General features: G+C 37.7%; 1 protein-coding gene across 7 annotated transcripts in view; it reads left to right on the plus strand.

The window, feature by feature from the left end:
- The first annotated feature begins 77 nt into the window (after positions 1-77).
- ARMC1 (armadillo repeat containing 1) overlaps positions 78-26,069 on the plus strand; it is a 30,262-nt gene continuing 4,270 nt past the window's right edge. Inside the window, exons 1-4 of one of the 7 annotated variants that reach the window (XM_087752371.1) lie at positions 78-238; positions 2,447-2,650; positions 6,886-6,977; positions 23,402-23,591. In XM_087752371.1, the coding sequence (XP_087608497.1) occupies positions 2,459-2,650; positions 6,886-6,977; positions 23,402-23,591 (474 nt within the window). In that variant the 5' untranslated portion in view covers positions 78-238; positions 2,447-2,458. Of the gene's footprint in view, positions 239-265; positions 615-735; positions 755-2,446; positions 2,651-6,885; positions 6,978-23,401; positions 23,592-25,354; positions 25,841-26,069 lie in introns of those variants that run through there. The other 6 variants (XM_087752367.1, XM_087752391.1, XM_087752398.1 and 3 more) reach the window with 6 other exon arrangements.

The raw sequence follows: 26,069 nt of genomic DNA on the forward strand, positions 1-26,069 counted from the left end.
ATCGCGCCTCGCCAGGAACAAAGCGCGCCGCGAGTGGCGGAGAGGCGCGGGCGGGTCTGTGCCAATCGCGTGGCGGGGTGGTGGATGGTGGTGGGGTCAGAGCGGGGCCTGGCGGGTGGTGCGTGTGCGGCGGGCCCTGCTGCCGGCCTCCTCCCGCCGCCCTCCGCAGGCCGCGCCGCCCCCGCGGGCGATGGGGGCGCGGGGCTGAGCTTCTCGGCCGGGGACGTCTTTTGCGACGGTACGGAGCCGGGGAGGGGGAACCGGGAACGCTGGGGAAGAGCGGGATGGCCGTGAGAGGGGGGCGGCGAGGCCGGCTGAGGTCCCTGCTGCTCCCCCGAACCGCGTCCCGGAGCTGGCGTCGGCCGGTCGCTGGGGGGTTGTGCCTCCGCCGGATGAGGGGCCCGGGAGCTGAGCCCCGGGGCCTTGTCGCAGCCGGACCGTCGGCTCCGCCGCTTAGGGAGCGCTCAGCCTGACCGCGGAGGTGTGAAGCTGTTGCGGGCCCTCTCCTGGGCCTCCCCGGTGAGGGGACAGAGCGAAAAGGGAGAGCGACAGAGAGATCTGCCGTGCCTTTGTTTAGCTTTGATCTCAAAGCTGCGAGGGGGAGAAAGGAGCCGGTACCTGACTAACTTCCCTGCTGGGCCCCCAAATTCTAGATAACTTCTTAAAACTTTTAAAACAGCTTAATTGGTTTTTCATAAAAGTATGCCGGGGGTCTTGGTTTTCATAAAATTGGCTGCTATAGGTGATGGAGAAGGTAAGGACTTGAGATGTCTCCTCAGTTGTGGCTGAGGAGAGAGGGAGAAAGGTCTGGGGAGGACATGAGTGTGGTCTAATGGGATAGGAGGGGGGTAAAATTTGGCTTCATGCTTTTTCAGGAGATTAGAAGAAAAAAGGCAAAAGGTGATCAGGATGGAGAGGGCTGTAGGAATGACCTGGTGCTCGGGGTGCCGAATGGGAGGTCAGAGACCTTGGTTAGCATCAGCTCCACAACTGACGTGATTTTGAAGTTTTGAATAAGTTCCTTTGCCAACTATGAAAAGTAGTTAATAATACTTAACAGAGAGATTTATTTTTGTTTTTGTTTTTTTTCTATTTAGAGTTGTCTGCTTTGGAAATATAAATTATTGTTTATTGGTTGAGCTGCTGTATCTCCCAGTTGATGTCTTTTGGACTTGTGATAGTCAAGAAAAATAGCCTGGAGACTAATCATTGGCATGTACTTTTCACATTAGCTGTCTCTTTCCTGAAGGAAGGACCAGTGACTTAGAGATTAACAGCATTTTTTCTGTGTGAAAATGTCAGGTTATCATAACCAAAATGCCTGTTTGTGGTTCATTGTTTTTGATAAGTATGATTAATTTGTGTTGCCTGCCTTCAGTAAGAAAACAATATAATGCTTGTACAATATTATTTGTTTGGGAAATGATGTTAAAAGAATGTGACCACTTAGAAATTTAATTTGCTTTATTTTTATGCATGGGGAAAATGAGAGAACACAAATTAACAATACGTATTTACACACACTTTTGTGCCCTAAGAAAAGTTACTTGCATGAGTTGTTACTGGCAATGCCAGGACCACAGTTAGCATTTCGTAGTTTCAGAGGCACATAATCAGTCTTTTGAAGGAAACTAGTTTTTTTGCACCAAGATGTAGCATTTTCTCTGAGTAAGCTTATGCTTTTGTTGCCTGTTAAATAGTTATACCTTATTAAACAACTGGAATCTGATATTCTTCAGCTAACACGTGTCTCCTTTGAAATTGATATGGTAGCTTGGACTTCAGCTGGAGCAAAGCGTGACCTGCTTTCTTTCTTTTTATTGAGAGGGTACTAGTGAAAAGAAAAAAAAAAAAAGAAAAAACCAAAACCCACCCTCTAATACCCTTTTTGCCTTTGAATGAGTATAGCATTATACTAGTTATTTTATATATAGATCCAGATTAAAACTTAATGTTCGCTGTTCTTGATGCAGTGTTAATCTTTTGGTGGCTTTTCTGGTTCATTTTTGTGTAAAATTTGATTGTTGCTAAAGGTACTCTGAAGGTACATATTTTGATTTTACACATGTTTATACAGAAGGATGTTTGTAGACTTCTAGGGTATCTTGTTGTGAGAAAAACTATGGATGTCTCAGAAATACTTGTCAGTAGTGTAAAAAAAAAAAAAAAAAACCAAACAAAACCAAACAACACAAACATACCTCCCTAAAAGGCTGATTGGTCTGAAACAGATCAAAATATTATTAACCAAACCTACCTGTTCTCTGCATAGGAAGTTTCAATTTCTGGTTTACAAATTTCAAGATCCACATCCTTATCAATTCCATCCAAAGTTTTTTTTTATACTTTTATGCTTATAACAAATCCGTGCCTTTGTGCTTTTGTCTTGCCTGTGTTTTAATTGATGATAAATGTTGTGGTATTAGTAATAGAGATTTTTTTTCAGCAGGTATTTTGTATGCATGGTGCAGAAAAAATGAATTCTACTATGAGTGAGGAGCCTGATGCACTATCTGTAGTTAACCAACTCCGAGATCTAGCAGCTGACCCATTGAACAGACGGGCCATTGTTCAGGATCAAGGATGCCTGCCAGGTCTTATTCTGTTTTTGGACCATCCCAACCCTCCAGTTGTTCATTCAGCTTTACTAGTAAGTATTCTGGAGATAAATTTGTATGTCAGTAGGACATTTTGTAACTTTGTTGATATGTCTTTAAACAAATAAAAAAATGTAAAGAGTAAAACCTGGTTTTGTGTTATGCTGATATTCGTTATATACGTGTTTTTAAAAACACGTATTTCAAAAATTGTTTAGCAATGACACATTATTCCAGGGGAATTTATGTTTTTTGGAAGAGATTAATTTCCTTTGCATTTTTTCCCTAATACAGCTATTTGACTTTTTGTGTGGAGGGAGGTAAGCGCCCTTAAATCTCTTTCTTAAGATGAAGTCATGGAGCTTGGTAAATACACACAGTGATTCGGCATTCATATTGTAAAAAAAAAAAAACCAAAACCAAACACCCAAAAAAAAACCACAACAAAAAACATAGGATAATCTAGGTTAGAAATGACCTCCAGAGGTGATATAGTCCAGTCCCATGCTCAAATTAAGCGTACTCAGATAACAGCTTGGGGTTGTGTCTGCTTGATTCTTGAACACCTTGAAGGATGGAGATTCCATAACCTCTGTGGCACCCTGTTCCAGCGTTTGACCATCCTCATGGTACTAAAAACAAACAAACAACCCCCCCAACCCCCAAAAAACCCAACCCAAAATCTATTTACAACTTATTCCAGCTTTTGTCTATTTCTTCTCATTCTAAATCATAAACGCTAATGTCCCGATTTCTCATCCTAAATCTAAATACTATTTCTTGCTTAGAAACAGGACAAACAAAAGTCAAGATTTTGTTAAAAGTCTAATTCAATTCTTGTCATAAGATTTTTAAGTTACTAAAATTTATGTGGTGCTCTTTTTTCCATTTTTATGTCACTATTGAATTCTGACCAATGTGAAAATAAAGAATAAAGGGCTCTGGCTTTTCCATGCAAGTATACATTATTCTTCATACTATTAAGATCTATCTGTACCATAATTCTGTATTTTTCATTTGTTTAACTTTTTTAGTGGATATTAGTGGACTTCTTGGAATTACTTCAGTGTCTCTGATACTCTTCTGGGTTCAGGGAGTGAGGTCCCGTAATCCAGGAGAACTGGTTCCTGCTAATTGATTTTTAGGTTAGCCTTGCCATAGCATTTGCCAGACAATAATGCTCTTCACTGGGAGAACTTTGAGTTTACAGTTCTTGGAAATATGTTGCATTAGTTTTCTTTCCAGTGCAGTTTCCTTAGGCTGTGGTCTTAAGAGGATCTTGTTTGGATGTCTCACTATCTTTTTCCTTCCTTTGCTCCTTTGGGCTGTGTATTCTCACCACCTGCACAAGATTGGGTAATCAGTCTGTGATCATGTTACAAAAATTAACCTTACGTAAAAAGGACTGACTTTGTAAGATTGATGAGGGCTAATCCAGTTTGCAGTGTGGTTCTACAGCCCCAGATATCATTCAAGTTGTGTTGTAAGGACATCTTGTTGGGTGGGAATGGGAGACAGCTGTGTTGTTCCATTTAGTGATAACCTACAGTTAGAGTGGATTAAGAATCAGGATTTAGAGGAGTCCATGCTATATCCCAGGACCCTGGCTGCAGTCAGAAATGGATCAGTTTACTGTGAAAACATAGTTTTGCCTGCTACTCAGACTCCTCGTGTTCATGAGTTCTTGAACCTCTTAGGTTCTGTAGCTTTTAATATCCTTGCTGATAACGTTTTAGTCTTCATTTTTTTATATTTTTCCATTCTGAAAGGTCTTTTTGTTTTGTCTTTGTTTTTTTTTTAGCCATCCCATTAGTCAAAAAGGTGCTTCCATTTGAATGGGAATCATTAAATTAAGTTTGTACCTAATAAAAGGATGTACAGCACTTACTTTAAATTTCTTACTGTATTATTCTGCGATTTCCATAGCTGAGATTATAAGTATTCTGCATGAATTATAATAGTTCCCTATTTAACTTTTTTGATATGTTGTAGAATCTTTCAGGGAGGGTGTTTTCTTCCCCATGTGCAGTTTCAGTTCAGTCCTTTGTTCTATCTGATCAAGAAGTGGTATATTTTTTTTCTATAGTTTTCTCTAGTTTTGATTCCAGGAATTCTTTATGGTACACTTCAAATGCTGAAAGTTTTGAATGTTTTAAATAAAAAAAAAAAATCAGAAGTAACCCAGGTAATGCTACTTTTTTTTCTTTTCTCTTCAATTTGGACTAAAATTTTCAAAAATAGGACTCTGAAGTTAAGAAACTACATTAACATTTCACTTATAAAACATCAAAGGTGTCTTTTGTTATTAAGATTGACAACAGTGTATTTTTATATTCAAGTATGGAGACAGTCCTATTGCTTATGATGAAATTATTCATGAGCTTCAAGCTAACATAGGTAAGTGTTTTGCTGAACAGAGGCTGAGCCAAAGTCCATAACAGTAATCTTCCTTACGCCTTCAGTAGACTGCGATTTAATAAGCATAAATGACCTCACTTCTTTGAAGGTGCAGACCTTTGCATCTCCCGTGAGAAGCAGAGGAAATAGGGCTTCCTAGTGCTGAAAAGTCAGGTCACTTAAGTTGTTCTGATAACTTTGTCTTTGGTCTTATTTTAGTGCAAGTTAACATTTGTGTGTAAAGAGCGTGTAACAGATGGAAAAGAGACTGCCTACATTTTGACTCAAATAATTAGCTGCTAAGAGAATGCGTTTTTCTTTGTCCAACAACATTACATCCTTACTAAATTGCCTGAACAGAGACTAATAAAAACAAGAAACTTTTTCCACCAGTAAGGATACATTTCTTAACATGAAAGTTAGTAGTTCAGAGCTATCATTCAGGTATTTCCCCATAGTTGAAAAGTAAAACAATAAATACATATACAACATTTATGAACTGCAATTATTGATACTGGTCTATATCAGGAAATAGTAAAAATCACATTTAGAGTTTTTATCATGCCGGACAGCAGCCAGACTTTCTCAAAAGGCAATGAAATGGTGTTGAATTTTACCTAATATGTGCTGAAGCTGATTTAGAAAAAACCCCAGATAATTAGTTCTCCATCTCTGAAGGGATTAAGGAGCATGTTATTTTTAAAGCAGCTATTGAGCAACGTAGCTTTTATATGACTATATTTAAAGAATCGGTGCACTTCTAAACCTTGCTGTCACAAAACCGGTTTTATAAACCATTCTATTTGTGTATTGCAGGATTTTGCAAGTGCAGTTCTTGTACCTACATCAATAAAACACTGATTAAAGCACAATGCACAGTACACCTTTGGAGGTTGCTTCTAAGAAAACTTGTCTGTCAGCACTAACAATAGAGAGATGTCTCATGAAAAGAAGGGCTGACATTTTAACTGGAAGAGTGGTATGTTAGGAAGCTCATGTAAATATACAGTTGCTGACTGAGGTCAGCAATGAGAAGTTGTGCAAAGAGTCTACCTTGACAGTCAAATAAACAAAACCTTGGGCAACAAATAAGTGTAAATTCCCAGTTTAGGTAACAATAACCCAAGCAGCTTGCTGCTGCTTGTATTCTTATTCCTGCATGGAGTGACGAATATTGCAGCTAGTCTTCAGAAGCTTATAAATGTGGCAGACTTGTTTCCATGGACAGTAGAAACTTGGTGGTGGTGAGTTTTCTAGTACTGGGGGAGTCCATAGAATTGATGGAAATTATACTAGAAGAAGTGTATAGAAATTACTTTAGATCTCAGATCGCGTAAATGTTTGTTGGAAGAGACTTCTGGAAGTCTTTCACTTCAGCTTCTTGCTTGAATTGGGACTGTCATCAACACTCCAGCAGGTCAGTTGTAGCTTTGTCTCATTGATTCTGTAGTCCCACTAGGTCATCTGTTCCCGTGTTGAACTATCGTCATAGTGAAAAAACTTTTTGTAATATCTGATTTGAACTTCCCAAGCTGCAATTTGTGGCTGCTCCCCCTTGTTACATTGTCAGCTGCTGTAGAGGAAAGTTTGGCTTAATCATCTTCATAAAGGCTTTTTGAGTAGTTGTAGACAGCTGTTAGATTGTCCCTTAGACTCTCTTAGCTGGTATAAACCGACCCAGTCTCTCAACCTTTTCTCGTAGATTAGATATTCTATGTTTTCTGTGTATTTATAAGAATAAAACAATTTTTTAATGTTCACAGTAGGTGATAATACTCTTTATCTTCTTACTAGAACTCACATTGTGAATGTCTTGCAGATGTACACTAATAAAAATGAATTATAATGTTTTGGACATATTGCTGATTTGCTGTGGTCCTCTTTCCTGTAGGCTCTCCGCTATTTGGCAGAGTGCCGTGCCAACAGAGAAAAGATGAAAAGTGAATTGGGTATGATGCTCAGCCTACAGAATGTAATACAAAAGTAAGTTTATGATGGGTTGTTGGATCCAAAGACAATGTAAACATAACATTCTGATGCAAAGTAAAACTTTGACTATGAATTTGTATAGCGAATTTTTCATATTACATTCTTCCTTGTTGAAGTTACCTGGCTGTAAGCAATTAATGGTTTTCATTTTACAGTATAGCAAAGTAACTAGACTGTAGTCTACAAAAATATTCATTTGAAAGTCATTTGCCAAACAACAGATTTCTTGCCCTTGTTACAGATAACTAATTTTGTCTCTTCCCTTAAGGTTCTCTTACAATCCTTCTCATCATTGCATAAGGGTGCCTTGCACTAGTGCACTTAATGAAGTTGGTTGGCATCTGCCACATTTATTCTTTGAATCCCACCTTTGGGAAGGGAAATTGTATTTGCAATGTATTTGTTTTGATGTATTTTTTAAGGTATGTATCTGCAGCTCTCTTTTGAGGAAATATCTTGCATGTGGAGTGAAAGTTAATGAGGTTTGTAGTGGTCTCTAATTTCTTTGTAGAATGTGTTAACTGGGATATGTCTCTTAAAATTTGTGACTGTTGAATTTTGTTAAGGTTGCTAACTGTTAAGTCTTGAATACTGGAAGGTGTGTGGGTATATGCACACTGGAGAAGATGCATATGTGTACTTACCAATAGAAATTAATATGATGAACTAAGATGAATCATTATTAGCAAAAAAACCCCGACCTCCTTCAAAGATTAGTCTGTCACAGCAAAAATTCGTTTCCCATAAAGTTATCTAAAGGTGATTATTTTAAACACAGTTTGATAGCGCTCTAGTTAACTGGACTTTTCATATGTGAGGGACTGTTCCATGAGGGAAGAGAAAAGTCATATTGCTGTGCTGAGATGTATCTCAGATGAATGTTTAAAGCAATTATTTAGAAAAGGATGAAACACAAGTAAAATTGTATATTAAAGATTCAAGTGGAAAGCTTTTGAATCTTTAATATGTTAGTTGAACCTCTAATGTATCCCTTGTGGTATAAGTTACAAGTTTCTTCTAGAAAAAACCCAAGGCTAGACTTTGCTAGTTCCTTCATCCCATAGCCTCTCCAGTTTTTGGTGGTGTAGCAGTTGTTCTCCCTCCCTCCCTCCCTCTCTCTGTCTCTCTCTCTGTGCTTATCTGAAGCTGTGAACCTGAAGAATTGGAGGGGAAATTTTGGTCTGTTCGCAAGTCCTGTGTGATATGTTATCTAAGAAAGATTAAAACTGTTTACCTTTAAGTACTTCATTAATTCTGCTGAAACTAACAAGATTATGTATTGGCATGAAATTCAGTGTTATGCCTAAATATCATCTTGTTATTCACCAGTTACCCAAAACACAAGGATTTAAAACAAATGTCTTAAATAGGAAGATGAACTAAATTACTAGAATTCAGAAGAGAATAGGTCTCAATTTTTTTGAATAATGCAATAATTATAACTTTTTAAAATTATAGGAGTTTTTAATAGGATGTATGGGGAAAAAAATGGAATTAAGTCTTACAGTATTCACTTTTTTTAAGGACAAGCATAGTTAAGGTAAAATCTACAGAAGTCTTTGCTTGCTACTTTTATAATAACAATAAGAACTGAAATATTTAGGTAATAACAGAAACATGTATTTCAGAAGAACTTTTAGTATTGATTACATGTCTTATTTAGTGCACAGAGACATCCTTAGGAAGTTGTTGAAAGGGGAATGGTAGCTCATTATCAGTCTCTGCAGCTTACAAACATTACTCAGGAAACAGTCATAATTAAAACTTCTGTGTAAGGAATTTTACGAAAATGTCTTCGACAACATTTTTTTCTACGTTTCAGTGTCAAGGACAGAAAGAGTGTGAAGTTCAGAAACGTGCAGAAAAGGAGAGATAAGTCAGTAAAAACTGGAAATCTTGTAGGTGTTCTTTTTTTCTAGAAAGCTCTTTGGCAAGAGTAAGAACATACATTTGATTTGTATGCTTGTAACATTTGGAAAGTGTGATATCATGAAAATTTAAATACATAGCATCTTCAAACACAAGACTTTGTCATGCGCTTGTCAGGATTTTAGACTTTAATGTTGACAGGAAATGCTGAAGCTAGGTTTTGTATTGCCTGCAGAAATATGGAGAAAGATGGTAGAAATGTGCTGAGAAGATAGATGTAGAATTATTTTTGTCACAAAACCCAATGGTTTGGGGTTGTCTTTTTTTGTTAGAAAGTCTGTAAGGGAGAAAACAAGGTCTCTACCTTCTTCAGGTTTGCTTTACAAAATGCAGGTTCTAGCTTTTAATGTGATTTCAGTTTACCAGAAGATACTCTAGTCCTTTAAACTGAAACTAAACATTAATAAATGCAGTAATAAATGCTTTGGTCTTAATGAATTCATACTGTGCATTCCAGTGTACTTCCCAGAATCTGTATATCTAGTTCATTGCTCTATCTAATCTAAAATTTTTTTATTATTTCCACAATTTAATTTGAGGTTTAGATTTTTTTTTTGGTGATGTGTTATAAAAATGCAAAGAAATCGTATAGAGAGATATGAACTTCTGTCAGTATTCTGCTTTTCCAGTTATTGCACAGTTCTTTCAAGCGAGACAGAACCCAGCGTCTTCTGGACCAGAAGCTGTAGTCTCTGGCTTTTTGCTCTTGACAGGTTAAGTACATCCTGTGGTCTGAATCCTTCCCTTTCATCAAGGAAAGACTCTCAATGTAACTTTTAAGTCTCACTGTTCACTTTCATTGACTTCTCACTTAACTATATAATACCAAGTGGCTTTCCCTGTTCAGTACTGAATCGTGACAAGCTGTATTCTACCCCTGATAAAGCAGCGTTATGTCTTTTCAAGCAATGAAATGGAGCTCGTGTGCACAGAGGCAAGTGCAAACTGAGTATTTGTCATATTTCAGGCTTAAGTTGATGTTCAGCAGTGCTGAACTGACACTGTGCTTAGGAAGTGAAGAGTTTGTTTAGAATTCCAGTTCTCTTTTGCTTTCAGTTATGTAAATAGTGAAATTTGAGGGCTTTTCCCATCATGTGAGTGTCTTTTTATAAGCCTTGAAGGTCTCTCTATTAGAGACCTCAAGCTCAGGTGTGGAATTTCTTGTCGTAACCTGCCTACAGCTAACCAGTCTAACAGATCTTTAAATGGTTGATGCCAACAACTGGAAAAGCTGGAGTTGGTTTGCTACTTAGGATTTCTTGTAATAGTACATGGGAGCCTCAGGCACAGGCCAAAACCCTTTTGTTACAAGTAACACACAACCAATGGAAGAAGAATATAGCACTTTTTAAAATTCATTATCATGAAGGTAAAGTACTGTTTCCCTCATAAGACTACCTAGGATGAGAGTTGAAATTGAGTGCCACCTGTTTATCCAGTGATAAACAGTAATTTACACTGTACTACATCATGGAAAATGGGTAGGAGATATTTGAGAGATATCAAAGTTTAACTGTAGTTCTTTGAGGTACCTCCATGTCTCATTTCCTGACTTAAAAGTCCCCTAGTATTATCTGATCAGCTTTTTGGTATTTGCTTATAATAAGCATTATAGCTCATTTGTGAAAATCACTTGGCTGCTTAAAATGAATGTTTGGCTGACTCCTTAGTTGATACTACATTTCACCTAAGGAACAAAGGACAGGTTTTAGGTTCACTGTGACAGTGACTTTCAAGATGTATGAACGCTAGTTTTTGCTAACAGAAGAGTAAGAGATTTTAGATGTAGAGACTGGAGCTTATAGAGTCTAGAGCAGAAATATGAAATGTCAGCTCTGAGGAGTGCAGAATAAAAATTTGAAGGCACTGAGATATTTATATATTTAGGATTTTTTTTCAGACTGAACTTGATTTGGAACATGTATGACTTTCTGAGATACTTCATATGAAAGGCTTTATACACTTCCACATTTTCTGGGACCTATGAGAAGCTGTTCAAGTGTCACGGAATACTTCAAAACATTTTTCAAATATAAAAATTTCTGTTGCTGTATTCTATACTTGCTGGTTTTTTTCCTTAGCAGGGAAGATTTCTTTTTTGTTCATCCACATCTGCTTATTTTTAAGTGAAGCTTGATGCATCTTTCCATGTTATAAGCTAGGAATAGTAACTGTGTTGGAGAGAAATCAGACCAGTAAAATCGCTACCTGCAGGTTTCCAAACTTTTCTTCTTTTTTTTTATGGATGATACTGCTTTACTGCTATTACAAAAATGTTTCACTCCCTTGCCAGGTGACTGAGTACCTGTATGTGTATGTGTAGAAGCGTGTAAATAGGTAAAAAGGAGAGAAGAATTTGAGGCTCATCGGAGAATGGTGTTTCATTGTATTCCAGGAGTCATCAGCACTTATTAATATTGAAAACTGGTTTAGTTGCTGGCTTTATGAATTGTATGGAGGACTTAATGTGTCCGTATGGACTTTATAAAATGTTATTAGCAGCTTCTAGAATTAAAATTAATTAGGATTTATAGCCTACAAGGAAATATACTAATTTGTGTTTAGAGTGAAAGTGACTTTTGATGGACAGTAAAGGTCAAAGTTCGTAATTTTGCATAGTCTTTATGAGCAGCATAATGGTACTGTTTAAATATAACTAACATGTATTTAAAAAAAAAACCTGATGAAGAGTCAATATACTAAATAGCTCTTATTATGGAATGGCAAATTACTGAGAGTAAAATTCCAATTACTTAGCTAAAAGAGCTTTTCAAGATAGTCTTCCTTTGCCAGGGTGTCAGATTTAACAAGCTGAACTAAATCCAGTGCATTAATCAGCTCTTCCAATTTATTACTTGCCTAAGAAGATTAGGGCAATTAATATGTGTTTAATTAGAGTCCCTTGCAGATCTGGTAAAATACATGCAGTCTATAATTGCTGACTTCTTATTCAATTTAAATTTTTGGTAGTCTTAATTACCTATAGTTTTGGAAAATTTAATTATTCGTTGAAACCAGCAAAGTTTAAATTTATGATGTCTGACAAAAAAAACAGCCAAGTATTTCAGGTAGTATTTGCTGAAATTAAAATAGTCGGCATGTAGCATCACAGTAGTTTTACATTTTTTGTTGTGTGACATACTTTTTTTTTTTTCTCCTTTGTGAGAAAGGAGGAATGGTTGGGGGAAGACAAGGCAAAGGCCATGTATTAATTAGCAAGAAAGCAAACTACGTGTTTAAAGGGATATCTGATGATGAAGGGGATGTTGCTATGTCATAATTGGCTTCAGTATAATAGTTTGTGAGAAATTATAGCTAAAAAATTCTGTAAACTTTTCACATTTACTGCATTTATACATTTATGCTATTGATTGGAATACTTAAATTCAGATCTGCAAAGGAGAAGGAAATAGGTTTTTACAGACTGTAGAGATTTTATTTTTCTATAGCTGAATCACTTAGTAATGTTATTTTTGTAATCCTTGGTATGTGGGGTTTTTATACACATCAAAATTAAGAAATAGTTGAGACTGGGTAATGGGAAGCATGATTCTGTTGCGTGATTATTTTTGGACTCTACCATACTTGTGATTTTGTACTGAGAAGTTGTGTTTTTGGAGAAAACCATGGTTATCCTATGTCTTAAATATTCCTGCGAGCAGGCGGTTCCAAAAACTTTGGTTTTAGAAATGATTTACAAATTGCAGTGTTTCACCTGGAACAAGAGTAATACACACATTGCTCTGTCTATTCCATGTTAACTTTCCTGGCCTTTCCTTTCCTGTTACTTTCCCAAGCCTCCTTGTTTTACCCGCTTCGTAACATTTTGTCTATTCGAAGGTCAGTGCTTCTGGAAAATTACGGTACTGGTCGCTGGTGCATCTCTTTAGGCTGTGGGGCTCCAGTCTATTCAGTGCTGTAGCAACGTGCTTTGTTAATAATAGATGGTCACAGCAGGAAGACGCCTGCAGGCTGTTTTATTCAGCATTGTTAAGCAAAGTGGCTTTAATATCCCCCTCCTCCTCCCCCCCAGTTTCTTTAAGGAATGTTTTAATTGTATATTTTGTTAATCTTACAAGTTTCAGAAATAGATCGTTTTTGAAGTTATTTTTGAAAAAGCATCCTTTGCCAAAAAAACCCCAATGAGATATTAGGAAATGTAGGAAACATCAGTATGTCCTCTTTAAATAGACTGTGTTATTTGTTCTAAGTGGCTGAATGCTCCTTTTGTCTGTCAAACAGCTTCCTGGTATTTGGAGGAGATTATACATAGGAAGGAGTGGAGGGGCAGGGAAGAGGATGGGTTCAACGCTGTGGGCTGCCTAGATCACTAAGACATGCATTCAGTAAAAGTTCTTGCTCTTTTTGCTTGTGGGTCATGGCAAACTAACAAGAGTTCAGACTTTCTCAGAGTTTATATTTTTTTTTTTAAAAATGTTTCAAGACCTTTTTTTGTATTCCTGTAGTATATTTAGCATTATGTAGGACATAGGAAGTCATGAGCTCAACACAGAGATGCAGGCACAGGGACAAATGGTAACAATAAGTAAAACACAAAACGCATTAAGTAATGAAATGGTGTAAAATCCTAGTGTAAAGTATTGGTGTTAACGTGGAGTTTAGTCATGATGTAATGGGCTTTCTGGGAGAATCTTATGGTTTTTGTGAGATAAGAAAATAAGCTTTAAAGGTTTGGAAAGATGGATGATGCTTGTAAGAATAGTCCAAGACTTGACTGCCAACAATTCAAATGTAACTAGTAGTTTAAATGTTGAAACATTACTGTGGATTTATATTTTGCAGGGGTTAATAGAAATTAGCAGTCATATAAATAACTGTTCTAAAGGTTTATTACGAGAGGTGCAGTTTAGGATGAGCTTATTGGTTTTGTTTGTGTGCGTGTAGAATTGATCACTGAGAAACATATAAAGGCATTACCAAATGGAAGGGTCTGCCCTGTGCCCTACAAGATGTTCTCTCAGTCTATTTTTTGATGTTCTGTTTGTTTTGGGTTTTGGGGTTTTTTGTTGTTGTTGGTTTTGTTTTTTCTTAATCTCGGGACCTCTCTGCAGTCTTTCTTTTTGCACACAACTTACTTGCTTAGTGAGTTCTCTATGATCAGTACTGTTTCTGTAATCAGCAGTGTAGGTGGTTGTCAACCTCTAGATTTGGCTTTTGTGTGTTTGTATTATTATTTTTCTCATTCTGTTGTGTGTGTAATTCCTATTATAATGTTTTTGACTGCAGTCAGGAATACAGTTGGGTTTCACTTTTTGCTCTCCAAGCTACTACTTTTACCTTTTAACATTCCACTTGGCATCTGGCATCTGTATCAGGACTGTTGGTTGTGCCACTTTTCATCATCTGGTGTCTGTCTCAATTTAATTCAGGTACTAAATGTCTATAGACTTTTTAGTATATCAGTTCAACTAGTTCAGTAGACAAGCTTTTAGTATACTAGTTCAATACATTTCCACACTCAGTGAAACAGTGGACCAGCTACTTTTGTTACTGGTTTCTGTGCAGCACTTGCAGTTAATGCACAGCTTTCTTGGTACGTTTCTGACACTACAATTCCTGCATTTCAACAGTTTCTCTCATCCCTTTTCTTTGATATAAATATTTCATTTTCTTGGTATTTAGTGAATTCCAAGTTAACTAATTGGCAAATAGTGAGGTAACGAAGTAGGTAATCATTAATGCTGTGTTTTTAATTGGTCATTTACATAACGCAAGATTTATGGTTATTTATGGGTTATTTAGAGACTACCTGTAAGTTCTTCAAAATTACGGCCTCCAGCTGGTTTACAATGACTGGCTTAAGAATATGATAACAAGTAGTGCAAGTTTCATGCCCTGTTACCTAACCATTGAAGTGCCTAAGTTCTACAGTGGTGATTTACATACAATATCTGAAAAGCCACGTGTTATCAAATTATAGGTTCCTAAACCTGGAAAAGAATTTTCAGTACCTGTAACTGAGCGAATAGGCATTATTCTAGTGTTGCTTTTTTGGCAGAGAGAGGGCCACAATCGTAATTGCTTTGAGTGCTTTGTATTTAAATGTGAAGAAATCAGGTTTCATTATAGGCAAGAAATATTGTGATGAATATTGCAGAACAAAAAAAAAAAAACACTTCGAAACACTGAAAAAAAAGTGTGTGAAGTAGAAAATAACTTTGATAAAAATGCATATATTTGAAAGCCTTGCCAGTTTCTTTTTTTATTGAGAAACCGGCTGGAGCAGGGAGTTAAGCATTTTAGGAAGTAGCATAAGCTTAAGGTGTTTTTACTTACTGTTTTTTCTTGTAGACTTTATATAAAAACAAGTATGGGACTCTGAGAAACATTATGATTTTGAATATAAAAAATGAAATGGTTTACAGTGTGTGGCATGATGTTCTGATATGTTGAAAAGAATGGAATCTGAATTGGCATTTAACTAATTGCTGACTGTATGATAGAAAAAAAACCCAAAAATCATGCTGAACTCTGTACCTGACATGGCATGCCAAAAGGCAGCTATCTTTTCTTTTTGTGGTGGGTTCACTAGTGAGGTGGGAGGGAAGAGATTTTAAGTGGATTGGCAGAAGAATCAGGAATAGTAATGGCAACATAGGGTGCCTTTAACACTCAATAAACCTTGTCGTCAGCTGTTGTTGAAAGCATTTTAGGAATACAGTGACCCTTACTGGTTACTATGGCATTTACAAGAAAAAGTGCTGAGGTAAGTTCTTTGATATGCTGACTTTTTCTGAGAACTTACTAAAATAAAGAGCAAAGAAGGCTTAAGATGCTTTGAAATAAAAGTAGCAAGTTGTGTTGTGAAGTGTTTAATACTTACTGCAGGTGCAGACTGACAGTACTGTGGGCTGGAGCCATTTATCTATGAAAAGGGAGTTGATAGATACTTAGCAATGTGAGGTTTCTCCTCTTTTCTTCCCAGTATCATATGTCTGCTTTTGGGTTACAGTGACTTTGTCCACAGGTGATGCTTGTCCCTGTTTTTTTACCTTCATGCTAAGCCTCTCAAAAAATTGCAGATTTTTTTTCTATTAAACCGTAAGTGTCTAAGTGTCTGGATTACCTTCTCTCCCCCAGCCCCGAATGCTCTTCAAGCAATAAACATAGTAAGGTGCTGATGTGTGATTAGAACTTACATAGTTCCACATGGGTATTATAGGCAATAAGTGCCACAAAGGGAAATTCCTCAAAAAATATTAATGATGAAACAGTCTTCATTAGCAGTTTTTGAAGGGAACTGTTATTTGAAATGAAAGTGAATTTTACTCTGGAACAACTAATGCAAAGTTAATATGTTATTCTGAATTAGACGTATTTCTACTCAGGAATGTGGTTTTATACTTAATTGTTTTGCAGTATATGTTACAATATCTTTTTTTTGCAAGATTTCCATTGAGTTTTGCAGGTAGGAAGTCCTGTGTAATAACTTGGAACAAATTAAAATTGTTAGCACATTTTGTAATCACATGGTACATCATCAAATTCACACAAAATTTTTTTTGAAACCTTGGTGCGTGCTTCAACCCATTTTGTATGACTGCTGTCCCTTTGGCTAGCAGTGAAGCTGCTAATACGGCTTGCTTTAAAAAAAAATAAATCCATTGCCAACAAATAAGGAGTTCAAGAGTATGAAAACAAGATGTTTAAATAATTGTTGCTTTCAAAGTTACCTACTTCAAGTCTCTGCTGAACAGATTAATTTTAGCCATATTAGCAAATTAGTCAAATACAAAACTTACAGACAAATAAGCCTAAATAGACTAAACCTGCTTTTTTTTTTTTTTTTTTTTTTTTTGCTCTGACACAGGTTGGTGCTGTAGTTTAATTCGTACTATTCACACAGATTTTGTTTAAGGAAGCCTTTATCTGTAAGCTTGCAACCCCTTTTTTTTTTTTTTACTTTCTTCAGTAGATTTTGGGGAAATAATCAGATGAAGCTTACTTCTCAAAATTAAAATAAACTGTGTTTTTTTTGAAGACATAAAAGCATTTTCCAGATAATTATGTACTATCATCATCTATTATTATATGATATATGTAATGCTATTAGCATACTGATAATACAAGCAGTGGTATTTGGCTTCCTTCAAGATGTTCCTAAAATGCTTCAGTACAGAGCCTAATTCCAGCACTACCAATACTTCTTCCTGGTCACTACAGCATTATTACCTGGAAGGACTGGCTTTTTAATGGTAGTATTTGATATCTTCCACTGGAAGGGACTGGAGAGAGTTGTTACCCTTAATATTTTTTCTTTTAACCCCAATGCAATTTGTTGAAGCCATATAATAAACATGATTTCTGCCATATAAATGCATTAAATGATTACTGTTCATTAGCAGGCAAGATGTTGGAACTAGCTACTGTGAAATTCAACATGGAGTTTGTGTCTGTTATGCAGACTCTTGTCTAGCAAATGCTACTCTGAAGCCTTTTGAGTTTAGTTGAGTAACAGGCCTTGATTTTTTTTTTTTTTTTTTTTTTGAGATGGAGAATATGTCCATATGGTAGATACCAAGCTGTGGAAGATCAAAAGTTGATCTTTCATTTAGCATATAAATAGCAAGAGTCAAACAAAATTGGATGAATAGCTGGGTTAAACATATGGCATATGTTCAAATCTGTTATTCCATTCTTGAAAGTTTGTTCTCTTCTTGTGATCAGAGGACAATAGAATGAATCAGGGAAATGTTTTAAGCATGGGTAATTAATCAGTTTGAAGATTATATCACAGTCACTGACTTTACAGCAATTAATGGTACTGTACTGTGATTTTACTCTGATTTACAACTTATATTTAATATTTAGGCCTTTTTTTTTTGGTTTGTTTTTCAGCAGTCTTCAGAATATCCCAACATTTAGATGGGGTTTCTTGAAATTTCCAGGGTCAGTAGGCATATGACTTAAATTGAGCTGGAAGTGGCACTGGGAAATCCACTCCCCACTCCTAATTTCAGTGAAATATCTCTTGTTTAGTACAAAATCAACTTCAAGACATGAGGTTTCCTCATTCCGTTCCAAACTTTTCTTAGTTTAGTGTCTCCTGATCAAATTGTCACAGCTATTAGTGTGAGTAGAGTCTGGAAGACTTGCCAAGTGGCAGGCATCTTGCAGGTCTAGAAAACATTCTAGGAAAGTCTGACCTTGCCTTATTTCCATGGTGCGACAGCCTTGCAGTAAATAAAGGTGATGCGTAGCTGGCACGGGGTTAATACCATTGGAGTGCAGTCACGTAACACAACTGCACTCGGGGTGTACGTAGGTTCATCGAGGAGTCCAGCTGCTTGGTTTTTGGATTTGGAGATTCATAGTGTTGCAGCTTAGTGTGTCACTTCAGACTTGCCCAGTTCTACAGGTTCTATTGTTTTTCCTGTTCTACACCTATGAATTATTTTTCCTATTGTTAACCCACTACTACGCTTTTAATGTTGTTATTGGCCAACATAAGGGTCCTGCTGTCTATATTCTTGAGGATTTTGACTTCTTTCTTTTAAGAAAGCAGGTGGTAATCCTTTTTGTCAGCTGCTGTATGTTGTTATCTGGTCTTCACTGGGTGTTTTGGGGCTAGAGGGAACTGAGGTGTACGGTAATGGGTAGCACAATAATAGCACCGTACTGGGACTGTGAGAAAGTGTGCACTGAAGTAATGCTGTTTTTCAAGTTGTTTTCAAATGACTTGCCTGTTGCCTGGAATGAGTCAGGAGAGCAGCCATATGCTTGTGAGCCTGCCGTATCATGGGATGCACTAAAAGCTCACAAGAAAGAGCAGCATTCTTGGAGATAAGAAAGAGTCTTGCCCTGGCACTGGAGCAGAACAGCCAGAAAAACAGACAGATCAGATAACTGTCTTGAAACAGATTGCTTTTTCTCTAATACCATGCTCTTTCTTTAGGCTTGTCATTCATGCTCAAAGTTTTCATCAAAACCATGTCAATCACTGTGTCTCACTTCTAGAATCAAGGATTAGTGATTTCCCACCCCCCCCCCTTACAGAATGTAACAATTCTTTGCAGCTTATTGCTCCCTTCAGTTATTGCTAGAGACAATTTCTGTCTTTAAATATAGGAAGAACGGGCTCTGAAAGAAATTGGTCACCTGGAAACAAATACATCAATGGTCTTGAGGCATAGTTGATAGGAATATCAATTTGCTAGCCATTTTTTAACCATAACTAAATCAAATGATAAATCTCTACCGTGTATATGCTTTAAGGTTTCTAATACAGCTGCATTTACCCAACAATGTATTTAGACAGAATTCATGCCAATCCATTAAATTCTTACTTGTGCTTTTTGTGTCACATCGGATATTATGTTTATTGCAGTGAATGAGGTTCATTACAGAAATAAAATAATGGTTGAAAATATCACTGCTTAGGATCCTAGGGAAAAATATTCTTTCTGCCTTATAGGGGCAGTACTTGCATGTATGAAAAGGATTGGGATCAAGTCAAAATACCTACTTCTATGTGATCATAAGTTTTCTTAAACTTTTTGGAAATGTGCTTGGGTCATTCTAGAAATGGAGTCTCTCAAACAAGTATTTTGAAGAAAAAAAATGGTGCATTCAGTCCTTTGTTACATTTGCTGACTTGCTTAGGATTTTTCTGTGATAAGACTAGGTTAAATCTACGAGTTGTTTTTACTCTTAATTTATGAGTAGGTTGTTTAGTATGGGATTCAGCTGAGGTCTTGCCAAATATCTGAGCCTTAACTTGGATAATGAAGACTTTTTTTTTTTTCTTCAAACTCTTCATATTTCTTAGATTTGAATTGCTTGGTGGATTTTTTTTTTTTAAAGATCTGTGCTTTAAGGTACTATTTCTCCATTAGTATGTAAACTTCTTGACATGTCAATACAAGAAATTTTACCTGAACTGACTTCAGAAGGTTGAGATCTACTTCCTTAGTTTTGTAGGCTGGGTTAATCTTTCCTTCACCACTGCTAGCTTTCTTTGCTTTTACAGACTTGCTCTTAATATTAATTTTTCTGTGTGTTGGTTTCCCAAGTACTTGTGAGCAAGAGCATAGTGATGAGCTATATAACACGTGTCCATCTTTTCTACTTGGCTGTAACGCAGCCTTTCCCCATGAGCTGTAAGGCTGTATGCCATGCCCACTCGCTTATGGGGCCATGCATACTAAAAATATATTATATATATAGTACAGACACTCTGTATGTGAAAGTGTCTATTACATGTGTATAGGTGGTATACTGCATATGTACTGTTCTTGTATATCATTGTCCTTGCTTGGATCTTAACAGAGTTTTGGGGAGTGGGCTCTTCTGTGATAGAAAGAATTTGCCTCTAGTTGCCCTCTTCTCACAGAGGTTTCTCAGCCTTGCACAGGGAATGAGCTGTAGCTCTTCTCCATGTATCCTGAAGTGTAAGTGATGTGCCCTTCTAAAGCTAGAAGTTGAGAATGGTCAGTCTGTCTTTGGATCTCTTATTCCTGAGCAATCTTGGGGGAAAAGGTCCATTGGTACAAGGCTGAAATTGGTCCCTAGATTACAAATTGAGTACTCTTGAACTACATCAGGTTTGGTTAAGAGAGAGAGTAAAAATGTAAACTCCTGAGTGAGCTTATATACATTGACATTTTGATCTATGTTGTGAAGTGACTTGAGATTAAATTATTTCTTTGGTATTCCTGTGTGATCTCATTTTTGGCTCTATACTAAATTTACCGAATGCAATTCTTGTGCTATGTAAAATTACAAAAAAAAATGCTATAGATTGAGGGAGAAGACTTGGATCAGTGTTTTCCTAAAACCAATGTCATGTTTGAACCAGTAAACTATTGAATTTTGAAGTTTTGTATTAAAAGTTTCTAAATTGTTGTTATAAGGTGTAATAAGCTCACTTTTACTTGGTGACTATGACTAGTAAGATCACAGATCTTAACCTGAAAAAATAGGTATCCACAAGTAGATAAAAATGGATATGCTCCATGTACATTGCTGTTTGAATTTACCTAATGACTTCTCAATTTCTAATATGTGTTCACAGACTCACGGGTTGAGGTTGGAAAGGACCTCTGGAGGTCATCTGATCCAACCCCCTCTACTCATGCAGGGTCGCCTAAACCACATTGCCCAGAACTGTGTGCAGACAGCTTTTGAATACCTCCAAGGATGGTGACTCCACAACCTCTCTGGGCAACTTGTGCCAGTGCTCAGGCACCCTCACAGTAAAAATTTTTTCCTGATGTTCATAGGGAACCTCCCGTGTTTCAGTTCGTGCCATTGCCTCTTGTCCTGGCACTGGGCACCACTGAAAAGAGCCTGGCTCTTTCCTCTTTGCACCCTCCCTTCGAGTATTTATATACATTGGTAAGATCCCCGCTGAGCCTTCTCACCTCCAGGCTGAACAGTCCCAGCTCTCTCAGCCTTTCCTTATCAGCCCCTTAATCATCTTCCTGACCCTTTGCTGGACCCTCTCCAGCATGTCCATCTGTCTTGTGTACTGGGTAGCCCAGACTACACAGTACTCAAGGTGTTGCCTCAGTAGTGCTGAGTAGAGGGGCAGGATCACCTCCCTCCACCTGCTGGCAATGCTCCTCCTAATGCAGCCCAGGATACCATTAGCCTTCTTTGCTGCAAGGGCACGTTGCTGGCTAATGTTGGACTTCATGTCCACCAGGACACCCAGGTCCTTTTCTGCAAAGTTGCTTTCCAGCTGGTCGGCCCCCAACCTGTGCTGGTTCCTGGGGGTGTTCCTCCCCAGGTGCAGGACTTTGCACTTCCCCTTGCTGAACTGCATGAGGTTCCTGTCAACCCATTTCTCCAGCTTGTAAAGGTCCCTCTATATGGTAGTATGACCCTCTGGCATATCAGCCACTCTTTCCTGTTTTGTGTCTTCTGTGGATTTGCTGAGGGTCCACTTTGCCCCATCATCCAGATCATTAATGAAGATACTGAACAGGATTGGACCCGGTATTGACCATGAGGTACACTATTAGATACTGGCCTCCAGCTAGATTTCATGGCCTGATCGCCACATTCTGGGCCTGGCCATCCAACCAGTTTTCAGTCCCCCTCACTATCTGCTCACCCAGTCCATACTTCATCAGCTTTTCTGTGAGGATTGTATAGGAGAAAATGTCAAAAGACAATATCCACTGCTCTCCCCTCATCTATGAAGTCAGTCATTTCACTGTAGGCGGCTATCAGAGGGGTCAGGCATGACTTCCTCTTTGTGAATCCATGCTCACTATTCCTGGTCACCTTCTTGTCTTGTCCTTCATGTGCCTGGAGGAAATGGTTTCCACGTTTGTTCCGTCACCTTCCCAGGGGTTGAGGTAATCGTTCAAAGATTATCAAGAGTCTTGAAATTTCATGAATGGGTAATTAACTTTGTTGTCTTATTGTGGGTAGTGAACAAACTGAGCAAGTACAACCAAAAGCAACATCACTGTAGAAGAAAGACTTTTGGAATTAAATGACACAAATCTCCTTTTGATAGAATCTGGAATGTAACTGAATCTCTGGCAAAGAAAGATACCTTCTTTAGTTTGAAAACCTCCTATCTCTAGGTTATAAACTCAGTAGAAACAGTCTAATGAAATGCCGTTATAGTATGCTTGTTATCTGTTGGCTAATGTGTCTTTAGAGCACAATGTATGCCACTAAGGAAATGCATGTAATCGTTTCTGTGCTTGTGCACAAGGTCTGGTGTACTTTGAGCAGGGTTATGGTTGCATCTGTTTCCTCTGATATAGGAGTGTGTATGTAATGTACACATATGTATATATGTTTATTTTAAAATATAGACATAAAATATTATAGCTTTAAAAAGGATAAGGTGGACTTTTACACACACTCCCACATCCCACATATATATATTTATAAACGTATTTATATCTTGTCTTTCTCCAAAAGCAGAAAATCCACTATATTAGTCTTTCTCAGCCTTTGTGCTTTTTCTAAAGGAAGAAACATAAACTTCCTAAGTTTTAGTCCAATCAGAAATAACCTTTGGATTCTTTAAGAAAATCTGGGATTCTGCTTTGGTGTTGATGCTCAGTAACTTTGGAGAAGAAAACGTTTGGAAATTGTTTTTATTATGTAACAAGGAAAGTGGGAACTGAAAGGTATCACAAGGCAGTTTGAGATCTTTTATTTAAAAAAAAAAAAAGCTCAACACTAAAAAAGTAACAGTGGTGTACTGAGATCTACTACCATGTTTTGTTTGTAGTTGTCGAACTGATGTAAACTGTATTTGTGTTGTTTGAGAACACAGACTTGTTCATAATATTAGAATTAACAGATCAACGTAAAAATTGAAGGAAATGGTTTTACCTAATTTCTTGTCTCCCCTTTTAAAATTTTTGTTATGTATTGACTATATAATTGTATTTCTGTAGCACGTGGAGTATTCCAGTTGCAAGGATCTAATCAGCAGCTGTTTGGAGTACTAATGTAAAAACAAATATTTACAAATCTTAATCCCTTATTTCTTTAAGGACCACTACACCAGGAGAGACTAAACTTTTAGCTTCTGAAGTCTACGATATCCTTCAGTCTTCCAACATGTCAGACATGGACAATGTGAATGAGATGAATTATCGTCGACGGAAAGCACAGTTTTTCCTCGGCAGCACAAATAAGCGTGCCAAGACAGTGGTTTTGCATATAGATGGCCTTGATGATTCGGTAAGGAAACCTTCAGCATTTATGTAAATAAGGCATTCTGTACCGAGATGTATTTTGCTCACAAAAATAATGTATTCAGGCTACTTGTGTGGCATCATCAATTGTCAGCAATTTCTGTGAATCGTATTTTGAATCTCAAGATATGTATAAAATCCTGCATAAATTGAGCGTACTTAGAATATCTTAGAAGATGTTTTAAGGCAGTTTCCTTGATGGCTTTCTAATTACTCAAAAAAACCTATTCTGTTTCTACTTCTCTTAATTTTCTTCCCTTTTTCAAGAAAGAATGGAATAAACAAGGTACCTTCAGCAGTTTCACTTAAGGATATCTTGTGATTGTATGTTAAACTGAAACAAAGTTTCCTTTTAGTTATGAGAGATTTCAGACACTGTTGGGGTTTTTTTTCTTATTATTCTTAATTCAGAAATGCTGTATTTTCTTTGAGCTGGTTTTGCTACATCTTTTCATTGTCTGTGAGATCTTTTCTACTGTAGTGACCAGAATGGCATTTGAGTTAATGAGGTCTCACTGAGTCTTTATGTAATGTCAGAATAACTTCTACGGATTTATCTACCATACCCCTGTAGATAACACCCCAGGGCCATGTTTGCCTTTTTACGGCTGCCAAACAGCATGTAGACTGTTTAAGCGTGTTATCCACAAGTGCCCTCCGGACTCTGTATCTTCAGTTTTGTACCCATTTTAAATGATCAAACCTGATCCTTTGCTTTGTTGCTTTACATTTTGCTAAGTAAGCGTGTCCACAAGCCCAGTTTATCAACAGCATACCCGTCGTACTGTTTTCATAAGACTGTAGTTAATTCCTTTAGAAATAACATGCTGCTCTAGCTCACTTTGTACAAAGTAAATATTTTTTACAGTTTCGTCCTTCCAGCACTTGCTCTGTCTAGAAAGACAGTGCTTTGTCAACACCATTAGCTTTTGTACTCCGAAGTTTTTTTTAATTCAGTCCAATTGGTTGTCTCCTGTTAAGTTTGTTTTGCTTTTAAGCTTGTAGTTGATTTGCTTGTTCACAGGTATCTCCAAGCAAGAAATCTAATCCACTTCTACTCTGTGAGTTTAGATATTCTGGCTATAATCTGATTCTATCTTAAAAGTGTTTCGTGTTCTTCGACAAATGGAACTTGGTGAGATTTGTAGAGCTTCTCTCTTAAATGCTGAGGCAAAGGTATTCTGAAAAAGTGTAGGATATTTAGATATTTGGCTCCAGAGAGCAAAACTGCAGGCTTCTATAGTTGCCTAGAGCATGCCAGCATGTTTTCTTATCTCATTGTTAAAGAAAAGAAAAATCTGACTGTGCGCTGGCTGGAGATGGCTGGTGTACATAGCTCTGTATTTCATCAGATGATTAAAGAAATGTTAGTGATACTCCAGGTGCCCACCCAGCATTTAAACATCCCTATAATGCTGTTTTAAATGTCAGGATAAGTTGGGACTGAGAGAATGGTGAAAGATATGAACAATAAAAGCAGCTTAGTTTCATTCAGCAGTTTATTCCCAACTTAACTAGCAAAGACTATTATGTGGCACATATGAGTGGTAAAGCACATAGTAAGTAAATGCAGGGCTGTAAATACTGTGTTGTCAGTTTACCTGTGTTTTGTCATTTAGAATCATAGAATTGGTAAGGTTGGAAAGGACCTCTGAGATCGTCGAGTCCAACCTGTTAACCTAACAGCCTGGTCTACCTCTAAACCATGTCCCTAAGCACCGCATCCACACATTTTTTTGATACTTCCAGGGGCTGTGATTGTACCACTTGCCTGGTTATCCCCAGGGTATTCAGGCCCCTGAGCAAGGAGATGGAGATAGGAAGCAGAATGAAGCCCCAGTAATCAAAGAGGTGGCAGTCACCAACTTGCTCCTCCACCTGGATGCCTACAAGTCTATGGGGCCAGACGGGATCCTCCTGAGGATACTGAGGGAGCTGGCAGAGGAGCTCACCAAGTCACTTTCCATCATTTACCAGCAGTCCTGGTCAACCGGGGAGGTCCCAGCCGACTGGAAGTTAGCAAAAGTGACACCCCTCTACAAGAAGGGTCAGAAGGAGGATCCGGGGAACTACAGGCCTGTCAGCCTGACCTCGGTGCCGGGGAAGGTCATGGAGCAGATCATCTTGAGTGCCATCATGCAGCACACACAAGACAACCAGGGGATCAGGCCCAGTCAGCATGGGTTTATGAAAGGCACGTCCTGCTTGACCAACCTGATCTCTTTCTATGACAAGGTGACCTGCTCGGTGGATGAGGGGAAGGCTGTGGATGTTGTCTACCTAGACTTTAGTAAGGCCTTTCACACTGTCTCCCACAGCATTCTCCTGGAGAAACTGACTGCTCATGGCTTCCATAGTGCACTCTGTGCTGGGTTAAAAACTGGCTGGACGGCCGAGCCCAGAGAGTGGTGGTGAATGGAGACAAATCCAGTTGGCGACCTGTTAGGAATGATTGCAAATCCTA

Source organism: Nipponia nippon, unplaced genomic scaffold, assembly GCF_047370975.1.
Source record: "Nipponia nippon isolate SJK-2023a ecotype South Korea unplaced genomic scaffold, ASM4737097v1 scaffold_1, whole genome shotgun sequence".
NCBI classification, from domain to species: domain Eukaryota; kingdom Metazoa; phylum Chordata; class Aves; order Pelecaniformes; family Threskiornithidae; genus Nipponia; species Nipponia nippon.